Genomic DNA, 16069 nt, shown 5'->3' on the forward strand with positions numbered 1-16069 from the left:
AGAACAACATGACATGAACAGCGCGGCAAGAATGACATGAACAACGCGACAAGAATAACATGACATGATCAACATGACATGAATAACATGACATGATCAATGTAACATGAATAACATGACATGAACAACATGACATTAACACCGCGACAAGAATAACATGACATGATCAACATGACATGAACAACGCGACAAGAATAACATGACATGAACAACGCGACAAGAATAACAAGACATGATCAACATGACATGAACAACGCAACAAGAATAACAGGACATGAACAACGTGACATGTATAACATGACATGAACAACATGACATGAACAACGCGACAAGAATGACATGACATGAATAACAGGACATGTTCAACATGACATTAACAACGCGACAAGAAAAACAGGACATGATCAACATGACATGAACAACGCGACAAGAATAACATGACATGATCAACGCGACAAGAATAACATGACATGATCAACGCGACAAGAATAACATGACAAGAATAACATGACATGATCAACGCGACAAGAATAACATGACATGATCAACGCGACAAGAATAACATGACATGATCAACGTGACAAGAATAACATGACATGATCAATGTGACAAGAAAACCATGACATGATCAACGTGACAAGAATAACATGACATGATCAACGTGACAAGAATAGCATGACATGATCAACGCGACAAGAAAAACGTGACATGAACAACGTGGCAGGAATAACATGGAATGAACGACGTGACACGAATAACATGACATGATCAACATGACATGAACAACGCGACAAGAATAACATGACATGATCAACATGACATGATCAACGCGACAAGAATAACAGGACATGATCAACATGACATGAACAACGCGACAAGAATAACATGACATGATCAACGCGACAAGAATAACGCGACATGAACAACGTGACATGAATAGCATGACATGATCAACATGACATGAACAACGCGACAAGAATAACATGACATGAACAACGCGACAAGAATAACATGACATGAACAACGTGACAAGAATAACATGACATGAACGACGTGACATGAATAACATGACATGAACAACGTGACATTAATAACATGACATGAACAACGCAACAAGAATAACATGACATGACCAACGTGACATGAATGACATGACATGAACAACGTGACATGAATAACATGACATGAACAACGCAACAAGAATAACATGACATGACCAATGTGACATGAATAACATGACATGAACAACGTGACATGAATAACATGACATGAACAACGCGACATGAATAACATGACATTTCTTTCTTTATTTGGTGTTTAACGTCGTTTTCAACCGTTCAAGGTTATATCGCGACGGGGAAAAGGGGGGGGGGGGGGTGGGATAGAGCCACTTGTTAATAGTTTCTTGTTCACAAAAGCACTAATCAAAAAATTGCTCCAGGGGCTTGCAACGTAGTACAATATATGACCTTACTGGGAGAATGCAAGTTTCCAGTACAAAGGACTTAACATTTCTTACATAGCCTACTGCTTGACTAAAATCTGTACAAACATTGACTATATTCTATACGAGAAACACTTAACAAGGATAAAAGGAGAAACAGAATCAGTTAGTCGCCTCTTACGACATGCAATAACATGACATGAACAACGCGACATGAACAACATGACATGAACAACGCAACAAGAATAACATGACATGACCAACGCGACAAGAATAATATGACATGAACAACGTGACATGAATAACATGACATGAACAACGCGACATGAATAACATGACATGAATAACATGACATGAATAACATGACATGAACAACGTGACATGAATACCATGACAGGAACAACGCGACAAGAATAACATGACATGAACAACGCAACAAGAATAACATGACATGAATAACATGACATAAATAACATGACATGAACAACGTGACATATGAATAACATGGCATGAACAAACGCGACATGAACAACATGACATGAACAACGCAACAAGAATAACATGACATGAATAACATGACATGAATGACATGAACAACGTGACATGAATAACATGACATGAGCAACGTGACCTGAATAACATGACATGAACAACGCAACAAGAATAACATGACATGAGCAACGTGACCTGAATAACATGACATGAACAACGCAACAAGAATAACATGACATGAACAGCGTGACATGAATAGCGTGACATGCATAACATGACATGAACAACGCGACATGAACAACATGACAAGAATAACATGACATGAACAACGTGACAAGAATAACATGACATGAACAACGTGACATGAATAACATGACATGAACAACGTACGTGGCAAGAATAGCATAACATGAACAACGTGACATGAACAACATGACAAGAACAACAATACATGAACAGCTGCTCGTGAAACATGCACTCTTTTGGCAACCTTATCGTGTGAACGTTACTGTCTCCGAGGGGAAACGAGGGTTGTTCATCCAGTCATCCGTTGACATCATTCTAGCCCATTCTGTGCTCATTCGGACTAGGCGCTGTCATCTTTTACAGATCGTGATCCGAGAAGGCGTCCTTCGACCTCAAGGCGTCTTTAAAGACAATACTCCACTATCACTTAATAACTCTTGAAATGAATTGTGACCCTCCACCACGGAATGAGTCGCTTGTCACAAATGCATGATTTTTGTATTTCTAAATTTTTTGAAGGATTTGTTTGTGTTCTACCCAGTGATGAAAACCGTTTCCTTTCATGTGTGTATGGACGGGTCCATTTAAATTTTTACAGGGGCGATCGTTGAGTTAAAGTGGCTTTTTGGGGGCCTCTAATCTCATCCAAACGCGTGGGTAGGGTGCTTCAAATGCGTGTTATGCAATATTTAAGGCATTTTCAGCTTATCAGGTGATGCATGTAGGTAGAAAAGAGACTGAAGAATAACTTTTTATTCCCCCCTCTGCTTCTTTACCTCTGTAAACTTGTAGAGCTAGTTATTTTTCGATAAACACCCAGCAATTAAACAAATAACGACCCAGCAACAGCCTGAATCCTCGATAGCACGATGGGTTGAGAAGGTGTTCTGCGTCGGTACTACTTTTGCGACTGAAAAGTTCCGAACGCTCTAATGTACGAAGCATACATTTATGGAGCAAACAATACAAAACGGCATACCGCATTTAAATTAACAACTACAGGCCTGAACACATGAATCTCCATATAAGATATAAAATCCATGAGTTCGGTTGTTTTCTGAATCTAGATCTGCCGTGCACAAACCGTTCATCACAAGCAAATTCCCAAGGCAAAGAACATTATCAAAAACTTCTGAATTCATGGACCAGAAGGAACCTGACACCTTTTGGTAAAATAACAGTCCTAAAAACCTTGGCTATTTCCAAATTGACACATTTGTTTACTAATTTACCTGATCCAGACGAACAGTTTATGATGGAGTTAAATAATATTTTTTTCAAATTTCTTTGGGATGGAAAAAGAGATAAAATTAAAAGAACTACGGTCCCCAACCAAGATGATTGACGTGAAAAGTTTTCTGCCATCTCTAAAAATTGTTTGGTTAAAAATAGTTGATGGTCTTACTGGATTAATATCAAGATTATTGTTTAAAGCATGTCCATCTGTTACAACAATTAATATGAGAGGAGAGGAATTTGCAAATGTTTTGATGCAGAGAATGGAAAACCCATTTTGGACCAATGTTTTTAAACATTATAAGAAACTACATGGAAAATGTGACTCTATAACCTTTAACGATTTTGTATCAGAATGTTTACATTATAATGTTAATATTCGGAGAGATAAAAAGACAGTGTACATTCAAAATTGGATCGACAATGGAATAGCTCAGATTGGTCATATTTTGGGACAAAATGGATACTTATCCTATAATGCGTTTAAAATCAAATATCCAAATGTGCGAGGCGATTTTGTATTGTATCAAGGTGTAATCCAGGCTGTTAAGAAATATCAGAGAAAAATCGGCTTAGAATTTGATAAACATTTTATTATGACAGAGCCCATTGTGTGGAAATGTATTTGTAAAGGTAAGACACAACTTATTTACAAAAAACTGATTGAACATACTACGGTCCCAAAATGTATCGAAAAATGGTCTGAATCTTTAGACTGTTTGTTAGATAAGAAGGCTATTTTTCATCATGTTTTTAAAACAACAAAAGACACTTGTCTGAGATGGTTCCAGTACCGATTATTGTACAGAATGTTGCCCACAGAAAGGTTTCTATTTTTGCGAAAAATTGTGGATACGTCATTGTGTACATTTTGTGGTAGAAATGAAGAAACCCTTTTACATATGTTTTGGGAGTGTGATAAAGTGCAGACTTTTTGGATAGAATTTGTAAATTGGCTAAAGGCGAACTGCACCCATTGCGACAATTTAAAACTGTCTAAAGAACTGGTTCTTCTTGGAGTGGCGAACAATGTAGTCACCGATAAAGCTTTTGATGTGTTATTAATCTGTGCCAAACACCACGTATATATTTCCAAAATGAACAAAAAGACCCCTCATTTTCAGACATTTAGTAGAAACTTTAAGCAAAGATTTATTTGTGAAAAGTATAACGCAGTTGTGAATAATACAGTAGATAAATTCTACAAGGATTGGCGCCTGTATATGCACGTTTTGATGTAACCCTTAGGTTTTTTCGTTCTTAAAACCTTTTGATAATGCGACCACCAAACCACTGAACATCCCCCCTCCCCATTCCATCCTCCCACCCCATGTATGTTGTAATTGTCCAAGTGTGCTTTTCTGTTATATGATTCTGTCCTTTCGGTTAGGTGATGTTCTGTAATGTACACCATATACATGTAAAAAAAAAAAACTGTACAAAAAGAGAATTAAAAAAAAATTAAAAAAAATAAAAGTTCCGAACGCTCTAATGTACGAAGTATACATCTCTGGAGCAAACAATACAAACATACCGCATTTAAATTAACAACTACAGGCTTGAACACATGAATCTCCATATAAAATCCATGTGTTTGGTTGTTTTATGAATCTAGATCTGCTGTGCACAAACCGTTCATCACAAGCAAATTCCCAAGGCAAGTAACTCTCATACTTTGTCTAGCGACAAGAGTAGTTCCCCTTTCAAATTTCTTTTCACTCAGTTTCTTCGACAACAGACTGCAATCCGACGGTCAGTTTTCAACAATATTTCATTTAATAAACAGGTCACACGCAACCAAATACACACATTTCATCAATTTAAACAACATAAAGCGGTTTCATACACTATTTTACCCAGAAAACTGAACTTCATACAGTTTTTAACGTTGGAACACGGTTGCAAAAGTTCGTCTGCTGGTCCCATTTGACGAAAGAACATTATCCTAAGCGATACCAAAACATATACAGAACACACAATATCTGCCTTTGCCGCCACAGCAGAATAACAGCATATCTGTGTACTTGATTTTAGTCCAAAATAGGAAAACTGACAAGAAGTGTTAACAGAATGGAATGATTTGCACGGAACTATACAACCGCGCATTAATCGATCGCCTGCGCAGGTTGACTGGTTGAGTGAATAGGATTAGATCAAACTTTCGCAAAAAACTCCTTTTTTCTTTGAATAACTGAAGAAAGGAGGAATAAAGAGGTTACATACCTCGTCTCAGTGATTATAAAAAATAATGGTCTCAGTTCGCGGTCATGAAAAAGCTCGCAAAAGCTCGCATTTTTCGTGATCCGCTAACTTCGACCATTATTTTTGATAATCACGGAGACTCGGCATGTAACCTCTATGTATCGGAATCTCAAAATGAATATCTGACATCCCCTGGACGTATGCTAGGCTAGCCCAGAACCGCGCGTGGTCACAAGCGACTAATTTCGTGGTGGAGGGTCACAATTTAGCAGATGTGCACAGGTGTCATTTGTGAGAATCATTCAACAAACAAAATACCACTGTGCACAGACGACGGTCAGACCCTTGGTTTGCGGTATCGGTCAAAGTGGACACATCTCTGCGCTGACCTTGAGCGTTTTTGCGATGTGGATGGTACATTAAAAGTTAAAAACAAAATCTATACCTGGTACCAATCTTCGGGGAATCCTCTGTTGAATGTCAGTACGGTTCATGGTGGACTCATCGCCCTTCTTGTAGTTATTGTTATCGTGGTCATCTTTGTTATTCGAGGACGTCGCCAGAAAGAACTTGGTAAGATCGTTTTGATTGTCTTCATCTGTATGCTTTTGCTTTTTGTTTTATTTGTTAAATGTCCCGACAAAACAAACTCACCAGGGGAACCTTTTTGTCATTATTATTGTCTTCTGTGTAAGGTGATTACAGATATCTTATTTTTGTAACACTATATCTGTCTCATCAGCATGCGTTTGTTCAATGCGTGTATGTATACATGTGTATATTATGCAAGTGATATGTAACAGAGAAAATGCTTATACGTTGGTTTATGACAAATACAATTAGGCAATCATGTCAAAGGCCTAATACTGCATTCTCTAACCTGGTGCCATTTATTTTAAAACTATTTACCTACTGACCACAGACATGTTTTCGATGTGACAAAAAAGCATACCCTAAGCAGTTTCACTTCCGAATTTGATGGTCTTTAAACATTAGAATAGCACGGCCGGGTCGACTCTCCTTAAATACATGGCCACGTAACTGTTTATTGTACCTATTAACCTTCACCGGATCACGCTTTGCGCTACAGAGTCCGGATGATGTGGGTCGTGTAAAACCCATACTTTAGAAGAAGGATTCCACGTAAATAGTATGGATCGTACACGATCCACGCCATCCGATTAGGGATTAACTCTTTGCCGCCTCTTTGCAGAGTATGGGTCGTACACGACCCACGGCATCCGAATAGGGATAAACATCGTAAAATCCTTCATTAATTCCAAATGGGTCGCCCATGACCAACATCGACCGGACTGTCCAGTTCAAATTACGTTATTGTTAATGTGTTTTTTTACTGAGATAATCCTTTAGAAAGTGGTCGTGGGGAGCGTCCTGTGGTGTTGGATGATAACATGAAGTTTCAATCAAAAACTCCAAATAGTTTCAGAGATACAGACACTTTTTGTGAGGCTCTGGGTCGTCAACGACATAGGAAGCATCATGAAGGATTAAACCGTTTTGCATTTTAAACACGCAGTACTCTGCAGGTCATGAAGATAAACCAGAAGATCCTTGAGGACCCAACCAGCCAGCGATGTTCCTCCACTCTCACTACACCATCAGTTTGACTGAAGGCAGCTCTGACCATGGCTATATCTTCTTCTTCGTTCATGGGCTGAAACTCCCACGTTCACTCATGTTTTTGCATGAGTGGGTTTTTACGTGTATGACCGTTTTCGCCCCGCCATTCAGGCAGCATACGCCGATTTCAAGGGAAGCATGCTGGGTATTTTCGTGTTTTTATAACCCACCGAACTCTGACATGGATCACATGATCTTTTCCATGCGCACTTGGTCTTGTGCGTGCGTGTACACACGAAGGGGGATAAGGCACTAGCAGGTCTGCATATATGTTGACCTGGGAGATCGGAAAAATCTCCACCCTTAACCCACCAGGCAGCCGCGGCCGGGATTCGAACTCACGACCTTCCATTTAAGAGGCCGACGTCTTACCACCCCACCACTGCGCCCGTCACCATGGCTATATGACACCGACTTCTCTCAATGAGCCTTTGCGGTCATGATGTAAATGTGTGGTATGTTTCTAAGTGGAAAGATTGTCTAATCATGTGTATAGTTTTGGTGGATCTGTGTAAATGTTCAAGAAGACCGCTTTCATTTAACTACACAGTTGAACAAAGCAGATGGAATAAAAAGTCGCAAGTTTGCATCAACAGGCTCTTTATTTGACCAAAGCGGAACAAAGGTAAAAATAATTGCTACCCCAACATATGAAAAAAGTAACCGAAAACTAAATAAAGAAAGCAAAGACTTAATGGTATCAGTGGATCCAGTTCCTAGAATAGTTACAAGGGAGTAAAATTTAATTATAGTATCTGTTGTAATTGCCAAACATGATTTATTATCTGCATAAAAAACCTTAGTGTGATGATAACAATTTACCAAATTACACATTTCTGAAAAAATAAACTTGGTACGTGCGGTTATTTTTGGTTGATGAAAACAAAAGGCAGATATTTCATTGCGTTTAAGAATATACAACCGACAAACAAAGAAACAACAGTTAAGTATGTCAACATTTATTTTATTTCTTTATTGAATGATCACAAAGAAGACGTCTAATACGTTTTCTTAACCATTATCATCTACAACTTCAGAATGTCAAAGAAATGTATAAACTGAACGAATACAATGCAATCCAAAAAAGGCCACGTAATTCTAAATCAACATTATCAATCAAAATGTAAACAAAAACGTGTACATTTACTTCTGTTGACGTAAAAGGACAATAGTGATCTATTTGCCCCTAAACTACATGGCTATTTAAGACTTTTAGAAAACGAATGAACAAACAATAAACAAATCAGAAAAAACGGCATGACTCGTTCATTGCCAAAATACAACATTGAAGAACCTAATGTCTCATTGACACTATTAGTTTTACCTTGAAAGACGGTCACAATTTACTAGATATTTACTACTATTGCACAATATATTATAATGCAGACATATGACATATTATTAATGAAAGCACAATGACTCCTAAAGCTAAATATGCCATGAAACAAACTGACACTTGTGGTATATATATTATGCTGTATGGCGGACTGTTTATGAATCTTCAAAATAAAGCAGACTAGTTCATGCGAATCTTCAAAGTAAATTATTACTATTGACAGAAAATTACACTTTGCCTGAAATGTACATATGTGACCCTCCACCACGAAATGAGTCGCATGTCATCTCACGCGGTTCTGCGCTAGGCATAATATAAGTCCGGGGGGTGTCTAGTGACAGTGTGCGGGTCACCATAGTCCCAGGCTTATAACTCGAAAAGTTGTCACTTTTTTCTAAAACGGTTTTCACCACTGGATAGAGAATAAAAATCGCTTTCAGAAAATGTAAAAATATGAAAATCATGAAAAGGTGACATGCGACTCATTCCGTGTTGGAGGGTCACATATTAAGTTTCATTTAGATGAAATGTGTTGCCTCAATTCCGTTAGGTATCAACCAAAATTTTACATAAACAAATGTAACGTCACTTTAAATCACAATCTTTCCATGTGTACAAAAATGGTATAATGACACCAGACATAGTTTTTCACATGAGTATCAAACATACTTTTGTTTTCTTACAATACACCATGTTTTGCACGCTCCTTATTCAGCTGTTGTTGTTTGTCTTGTGTGTATATTGAGGAATTGTTGAAAAGGTAGGTTTTTGGTTGAAGTGGTTTTCTTTGAGGTTTTATTGTTTTGGGCTTGCGTATTGAATAAGCTATCCCAATCAAAGTGTTCTTGTTTGAATACCTGACTTTGTATTACACATTACACAGTGGATAAGATAAGGCTATGCAAGCAAATGATTGTTTATTAAAGGTTTTCAAAAATCAACACCAAGCATTGGATATTGGAAATTGAATATATTAAAGCAAACATTACCTCCACCTTACACCCATTAGTTTTGCATTCATGGAAATGAAAACAGTATTACATTCAAAGACGGCATAAGAAAACTGTCGAACAGAATGAAGCGTTTGAACAGAAATGAAAAAGAGACGATCAAGGAAAATCAGCACAAGTCTAGGCAAATCAGAAGAAAGCATAAATAATAATAATAATAATAATAATAAATAACTTTTCTATAGCGCGAGTCCCATCATTTGGCTCCAGGCGCTTTACAAATTCATTATAGAATAAACTAGCACAAATCAACAAACGTCCTCATTGTTTTGTTCGTGCTGCGGGTATTGGTTGTCAACACAGCTTCCGTTGCCTGCCAACAAAAAAAACACACACATCATAATAGAGGAAACAGCATCACAAAAATACACAAAGCATATTGTTCTGGGACTATTCAATAATTTAATCGACCTTATGGAGGTGGTCTAATTTGTGTTTATTTTTGGCATAGTTATGCTCTTAGCTTGTATTTCATCTATTTATTTGTTTTTTTCCCCCATTTCTTATTACCCTTATGAATGTGTGTGTGCCCCTGACATCCTCTTACCCCTTATCTCCCCTGTAATTTCTTTCTTTCCTGGAGTTCCTTCCCTTTATTGTTTCCCCTCAATCTTTTCATACCATTTTCGTCCCGTGCTGCTCCTTGTTTTTTGTTTCCCTTCGTGTTTGTTTGTTTATTTGCTGTTCAACGCTTAAACCAAAGATTGCAGGAGGCTTTAGCAGAGATTGAGGTTCCTTAAGGCGCGTCTTCAATTTGGACGCTTCGACTGCGTGACGTGTGAAGCAAAAGACACGCAAGTAAAGTGTGTAGGATAAACAGAATACTACATGCTATGTCATATCAGATTTACACTCCTTGCTTTTTCAAATAATTATTGAAAAGCTCGCTTTTGCTCGCATTTCAATAAAGCAAAAACAAAACAAAACTCGTGTAATTCTGTTATGCCACAGCAAGCCATGTACTATTCTTCATAACCTAATGAACAATACTGAATAGTTAAAGCTTGTTAGACCTATGTCTATGGTAACACACAGATACCCTTCTTACAGTAGGAGGTTTTGACTATACAATCTATCAGCTTTTCATGTATACATTTGGTGAAGTTTTTACTAAATATTTTCAGATAAACTGGGAATCGAGGCGAGGGTGTTGGTGGTGTTGGTGGTGGTAATGTGTGTGTGTGTGTGTGTGTGTGTGTGTGTGTGTGTGTGTGTGTGTGTGTGTGTGTGTGTGTGTTTCTGTGTGTGGAGCGATCTTTATAAATCTACATTAACATTCTTCCAAATGATACCAACAGACGTTTTGTTCTTATTTTTTCGATAAATGTCGATGACTGTTAGTTTAAGTTCAGTCGGCGCCACGACGACCTCATTTTTCAACGAAATCGATTGGATGTTTTGTCAAGCAATATTTGACTCAGTCCAGACTATGGGATTGCATTTTAGCTCCGAAACTTAAAAATAATTAATTAGGTTATCCAGTTGTCATTCAAATTATGTCTTCACACACATATTTAAAAATCGTCGGATTGTATTCCTTGTCATTCCTGATTGTCATGTTCACTCTGAAAAATGTGCTCACTGTTTGCATGCTTCCGGGCGACGAGCGTGACCCGTTTCAGCCTTTGGCTAGTTAAGCCTTACTACTTGTAGTTTCGGTGATGAATGGATTTCAGTGGGTTTTTTTAAATTTTTTATTATGTTTTTTTTCTCGTTTTTACACCTGTTCCTTGTCCAGTTGGGTCGCTGCGGTAGGCTACCCTCAGAAGATGACACTGCACTTCTGCCGAGTCACTTCGACGGTGTCCAGTAGTGGGTCTGTCCCGAGCTAACGGACGCAGCCCACTACCTACTATGCCCCCTACTAACGTTTTCAGTTTTGTTGTTTTAGTTCCAGGTCAACATAATTGACTAAATGTTTTGATATCACTTCACGTGACTTGTACCTTCTTTTTATATTTATTCTGTTTAACTGGGTAAGAGTAACGGCTTTGGGGGTAAAGCTCTGGTAAATCAACCAATCATAATGAGGCTTATATCGCGCGTATTCCGTGGGTACAGTTCTAAGCGCAGGGGTTTTATTTTTTTTTTTCAATTTTTTTATTTTTTATTATTATATTGCGCACATATTCAAGGCGCAGGGATTTATTTATCCTATCCCGGACACTTGATTGTTGATAGTGTTACTGTTTTGGACAGTTACCTACCTGATCATACTGTTTGTTTCATCCACAGTAGCTTGTTACGTCGGTAACAGGTTACAACAGAGGTTCAAGCAGTGGCGGTTAACAGGCGAATCCCAACATGCAGCTGCAAAAATCATGAAAAGACTAAGTGTAATACAAGGCTCTAAATAATAACCTTCAAATCTAAAATAGAAAGTGCAGTAGTTTTACCTTTCATTGTCCTAATTTATGTCAACAACAGAAACCTTCTTAACATAACGACCAATTTCAAAGCCAGGCGATTAAGGCCTCCTTCTGAAAATGGTCAAATTCTTCATGCAGCTAGCTAGGCATCCTTCACAGAAACAGCGTACACATTTAAATAGTAAGGCTTGTGTCCCTAAACGTGCGGATAAATGGCAGAGTAAGGTAACAGTTTTCCAATGGGACATAATTATAGTACCTATCCTGCTCTATTACTCCGTCTGTGTTTTAAATCTGATATGTAACATGCTCGCAAATTTAATTACAAATCGAACTTTTTAAAATTTGTATGGAATACAGACGCAATCTTTCACATATTAGATATCATTTATTAATGGTATTGTATGTAAACAATCCACACTGTCTCGTATCCAAACGTGTTCTCGCAATTCACAAACGACTGTATTCATCAGCCGAAATCGTATTTTGAATATTCAAGCATATTTTTGGTTTACCCTGTCCGCTTGTTGTGGTAGTTTCAGCCTTGTCTTGTCTGAAAAAAAAGAAACACAAATGTCATGTGATGAATGCACCCATACTGTTATTGTAATAACTAAGGCATTGATCTTCCAAAGTATGTGGCTTAAATACCCATACCTGCATTTAGTTTTGTTGTTTGTTTAACACATTTTCCCCCTTTTTGAGTGTATAGTTCTGGACATTTCACCTTAACTTTATTGCCTTTGCGTGTGAGCAGGTGTTTCTGTGCCTATGTGTTTGAGTACCATAAACTACCTTGTAAACGCCCTCCTCCCTTGTGCACTAATTTCGCTCAAAAGTAGGGGGTGGGCGTTTACTCGATACTGTCGCCTATGCAGGATCAATTCCTCGTGAGAAATAGCTGTATTTGATAACTTGGTATAAAACGGTCAATAGGATATGTTTTTGTTCAAACTGTCTCCTCTATAAATATATTTCGCTGTTACACACATACACAAACATTCGTGTGGGTGCAAGTGCCTCGCAAGAATGGAACCTCGAAAACAATCATACACGAATTCCCTGTGCGTAATGGTTTTAGAACATATGTGACCTTCCACCACGAAATGATCGCATGTCACCTCGCGCGGTTCTGCGCTAGGCTTAATATAAGTCCGGGGAGTGTCTTGTAACAGTGTGAGGGTCACCTTTGTCACAGGCTTGTAACTCAATCAGTTTTTGCTCATTTCTAAAACGGTTTTCACCACTGGATAGAGCATAAAAAACTCTTTAGGAAAATGTAAAAATATGAAAATCATGCAAAGGTGACATGCGACTCATTTCGTGGTGGAGGGTCACATATGTTCATATCGTGAACGTGAACTGAATGATTATGACTCAAGATCTGCTATAACCAGCATTGTAGCGCAATTAAGTGTCCGAACAGAAATCACAAACTTGCACAACACGAGTAGTGTTATAAATATTAGTCCCCCAAATGCCCCCAGGTTGACCTCTTCAACCTCAACTGAGTTTCCTTAATCTCCATCCTGTTTTGGCATGGCTTTCCAGGGATTGCAGTGTCAAACGAAAGAAATTATCAAATATCGTGGCATCTTGTCATTAATGCATCGGAATGCTATGTCCGTATTGCGTGCGGAGTTTCACTAACAATTAAAACAAATGATTTTTCTCCCGCAATCCTTGATCCAAATGTGCGGGGTGGGCGTTTACAAGATGATATACCCTATACACAGTGGGGTGGGCGTTTGCTCGATATTGGGCGTTTACAAGGTAGTTTACGATATTCTTGTCAGTCTTACCACCTGTGCTGGTTCGGGACTTAAGTTGAGTATATGCATGTGTGTAAGAATGCACATTTGTGTAAACAAACATTCTTCTGATATTAAAAAGTAATGTAGATATTCGAGGAGGCGCTGTACTTTTGCGACGATAAGAACTACTTCCGCCTTCAAAATATATTTCTGTCATAAAAAAAGACACAGGGGCATTGACACACAAAACTCGGAATAAAAGGGACACAACTACTAGGACTTCACATAGACAGTGCTCATCACCAACCTGCACTTTAGTTTCCCGTTTTCCACTTTGCAGACTTCATTATCATCACAGGTGACGTAGTGACTGAACACATCGCAGTAAGTCGTGTTGGATAAAACTGAAACAGAGCAGACCTCATCTCACTGTTAAAAAAACCTGTTACACCCCCTCCCCCCCTTGTTTGGTTTATTTTGTGTATGGTGGTGTGTCGGAGTGGTGTGGATGACTAATACAAAGCAAACACTTAGAGCCAGAATTGCAGATTCCCTGTTGTTAACAAAATGGTATGCTAATAATGATTTGCGTATCAAATTTGCACCATAAGTAAATACTAGTTATATCTGTGGGTCTGCATCACATTGCCTTGTATTGCATTATGTTAATTGTAATACACAGTGTTTGATATGGTTCTTCAATGTATAGTGTCGTATGCAATCAACACACTATCTTTAAATAGTTGATATATACACTAAGGTTCCAAAATATTCACAGATATGCTACAGTAAAAGGGGTTATTGCACAAAACATGTGTTACATGTTACAGACGTAGTGGTCTGCACACACAATATACTTCTATTAACTTGCAGCTGCAAGAAAAAACAATCACAAACGTAATGCTCTATTGCGGTCGCAGAAGCATATGTACAGTGTTTACATAGACATTAGCTATGTACCCAGCAACGAAAAGCTATAAGGGTCGTTCTACATAGCTGGGGTCCATTTTGTGACATGCATTCTCTGTCCTTTAAATGATTATAATGTATATTAAATGGCAACTGGAATGTATTCTGCTTACTTATGTCAGTAATACTCCAGTTAGTTAGGTAATGATACAGGCCTTCAACAAAAATATGGCATACAGTTTTGACTTTTTTTAATGTTAGCATTTAAAGCCATGTCACATCCTCTGGTTTCCGTGTTACGCGAGTGATGTAGTTTGAATTGCACGTATTGCTAAGTCTTTCTCTGCATGCCAAGGATATGTTTGAAATCAATATTTGTATGGTTAAAACGCCTCCGTTTAATAAAGAAATATCACTCGCGTAACATGGTTTCCACTCGTACCAAGCTCTGGAGAATAGCCCATACACTCACTTTCCATGCCGTCAACCGTAATCCCAACGGTTCCAGTTTGTCCAGCCAAGGTAGTACTCTGACCAGTAATGTTGACCAATGCCACGGCCAGGTAGGAGGCAGATATCTGGGCACTCTTGCTGGGCACGTCAACACCCACCTCTACAATCACACCGCCCGACCTGCAACACGACAAGACTGCCATTTATACATTAAGTTATAAACAGTTAACCATATTGACATTTATATAAAATATCCCCGTGTGTATACTCTTTAAAAAACATTTTGTTTACATGATGCATTTTTCCTTACTTAAGAAATGTTGAAATAGGAAAGGAGACAAACTTGCATCGGTCCCGCGTTGCTATATAGGTTGACGGGTCGTTAAAAACAACAGTGCAAATTGATTTGTTTAGTTTCAGCACGTAACTTTAGTTATTTATTTAGTTCTCTGTGCTGTATTGTGGGGACTTAATTCTCAACGGTGCGGAGTGGCGGGCGGGGCGAATTGTTCAAGCCTGCACGAAAAGAGCAAATGCAAAGCGTTTGAACAAGGGAAATGTGTTTCTACAATGAGAAGAGTTACATAACTAAATGCATGAAAATTAACACACACGCACGGACGCAGACACACACACACACACACACACACACACACACACACACACACTCACACACACACACACACACACACACACACACATGTACACACACACACACACACAAATGAAGGCCTAAACAACTGCGTCGTGGCTAAGAAACTATATACATAAATTGCTTTTTAGACTTTTTAGGAAATTGAGCGTCACAATAAACTTAATTTCGTAAATGTGTGGGACTCATGTCCAACCCAGACGCAATTCCCTCATGAAACACGGGACGTTGTATGCAAAATGTGAGTGTTTTTCTCTCTCTGTAAAATATTAATTAATGTGAGAGTTTTGTGGATGTGTTTGTGTATGTGTGTGTCGGTGTGTTT

General features: G+C 38.3%; 2 protein-coding genes across 2 annotated transcripts in view; one reads left to right on the forward strand and one right to left on the reverse strand.

The window, feature by feature from the left end:
• LOC138947168 (uncharacterized) overlaps positions 1-16069 on the forward strand; it is a 256793-nt gene that overhangs the window by 86136 nt on the left and 154588 nt on the right. The gene's annotated exons all lie outside the window — the stretch shown is intronic.
• Positions 7845-16069, reverse strand: part of LOC138947171 (mucin-like protein) — a 43411-nt gene continuing 35186 nt past the window's right edge. Inside the window, exons 26-30 of the mRNA XM_070318607.1 lie at positions 15112-15272; positions 14038-14134; positions 12492-12529; positions 11815-11917; positions 7845-9920 (exon numbers count right to left, since the gene is read on the reverse strand). Coding sequence (XP_070174708.1) covers positions 11850-11917; positions 12492-12529; positions 14038-14134; positions 15112-15272 — 364 coding nt within the window. The 3' untranslated portion in view covers positions 7845-9920; positions 11815-11849. The remainder of the gene's footprint in view (positions 9921-11814; positions 11918-12491; positions 12530-14037; positions 14135-15111; positions 15273-16069) is intronic.

Source organism: Littorina saxatilis, linkage group LG14 (genome assembly GCF_037325665.1).
Source record: "Littorina saxatilis isolate snail1 linkage group LG14, US_GU_Lsax_2.0, whole genome shotgun sequence".
NCBI classification, from domain to species: Eukaryota; Metazoa; Mollusca; class Gastropoda; order Littorinimorpha; family Littorinidae; genus Littorina; species Littorina saxatilis.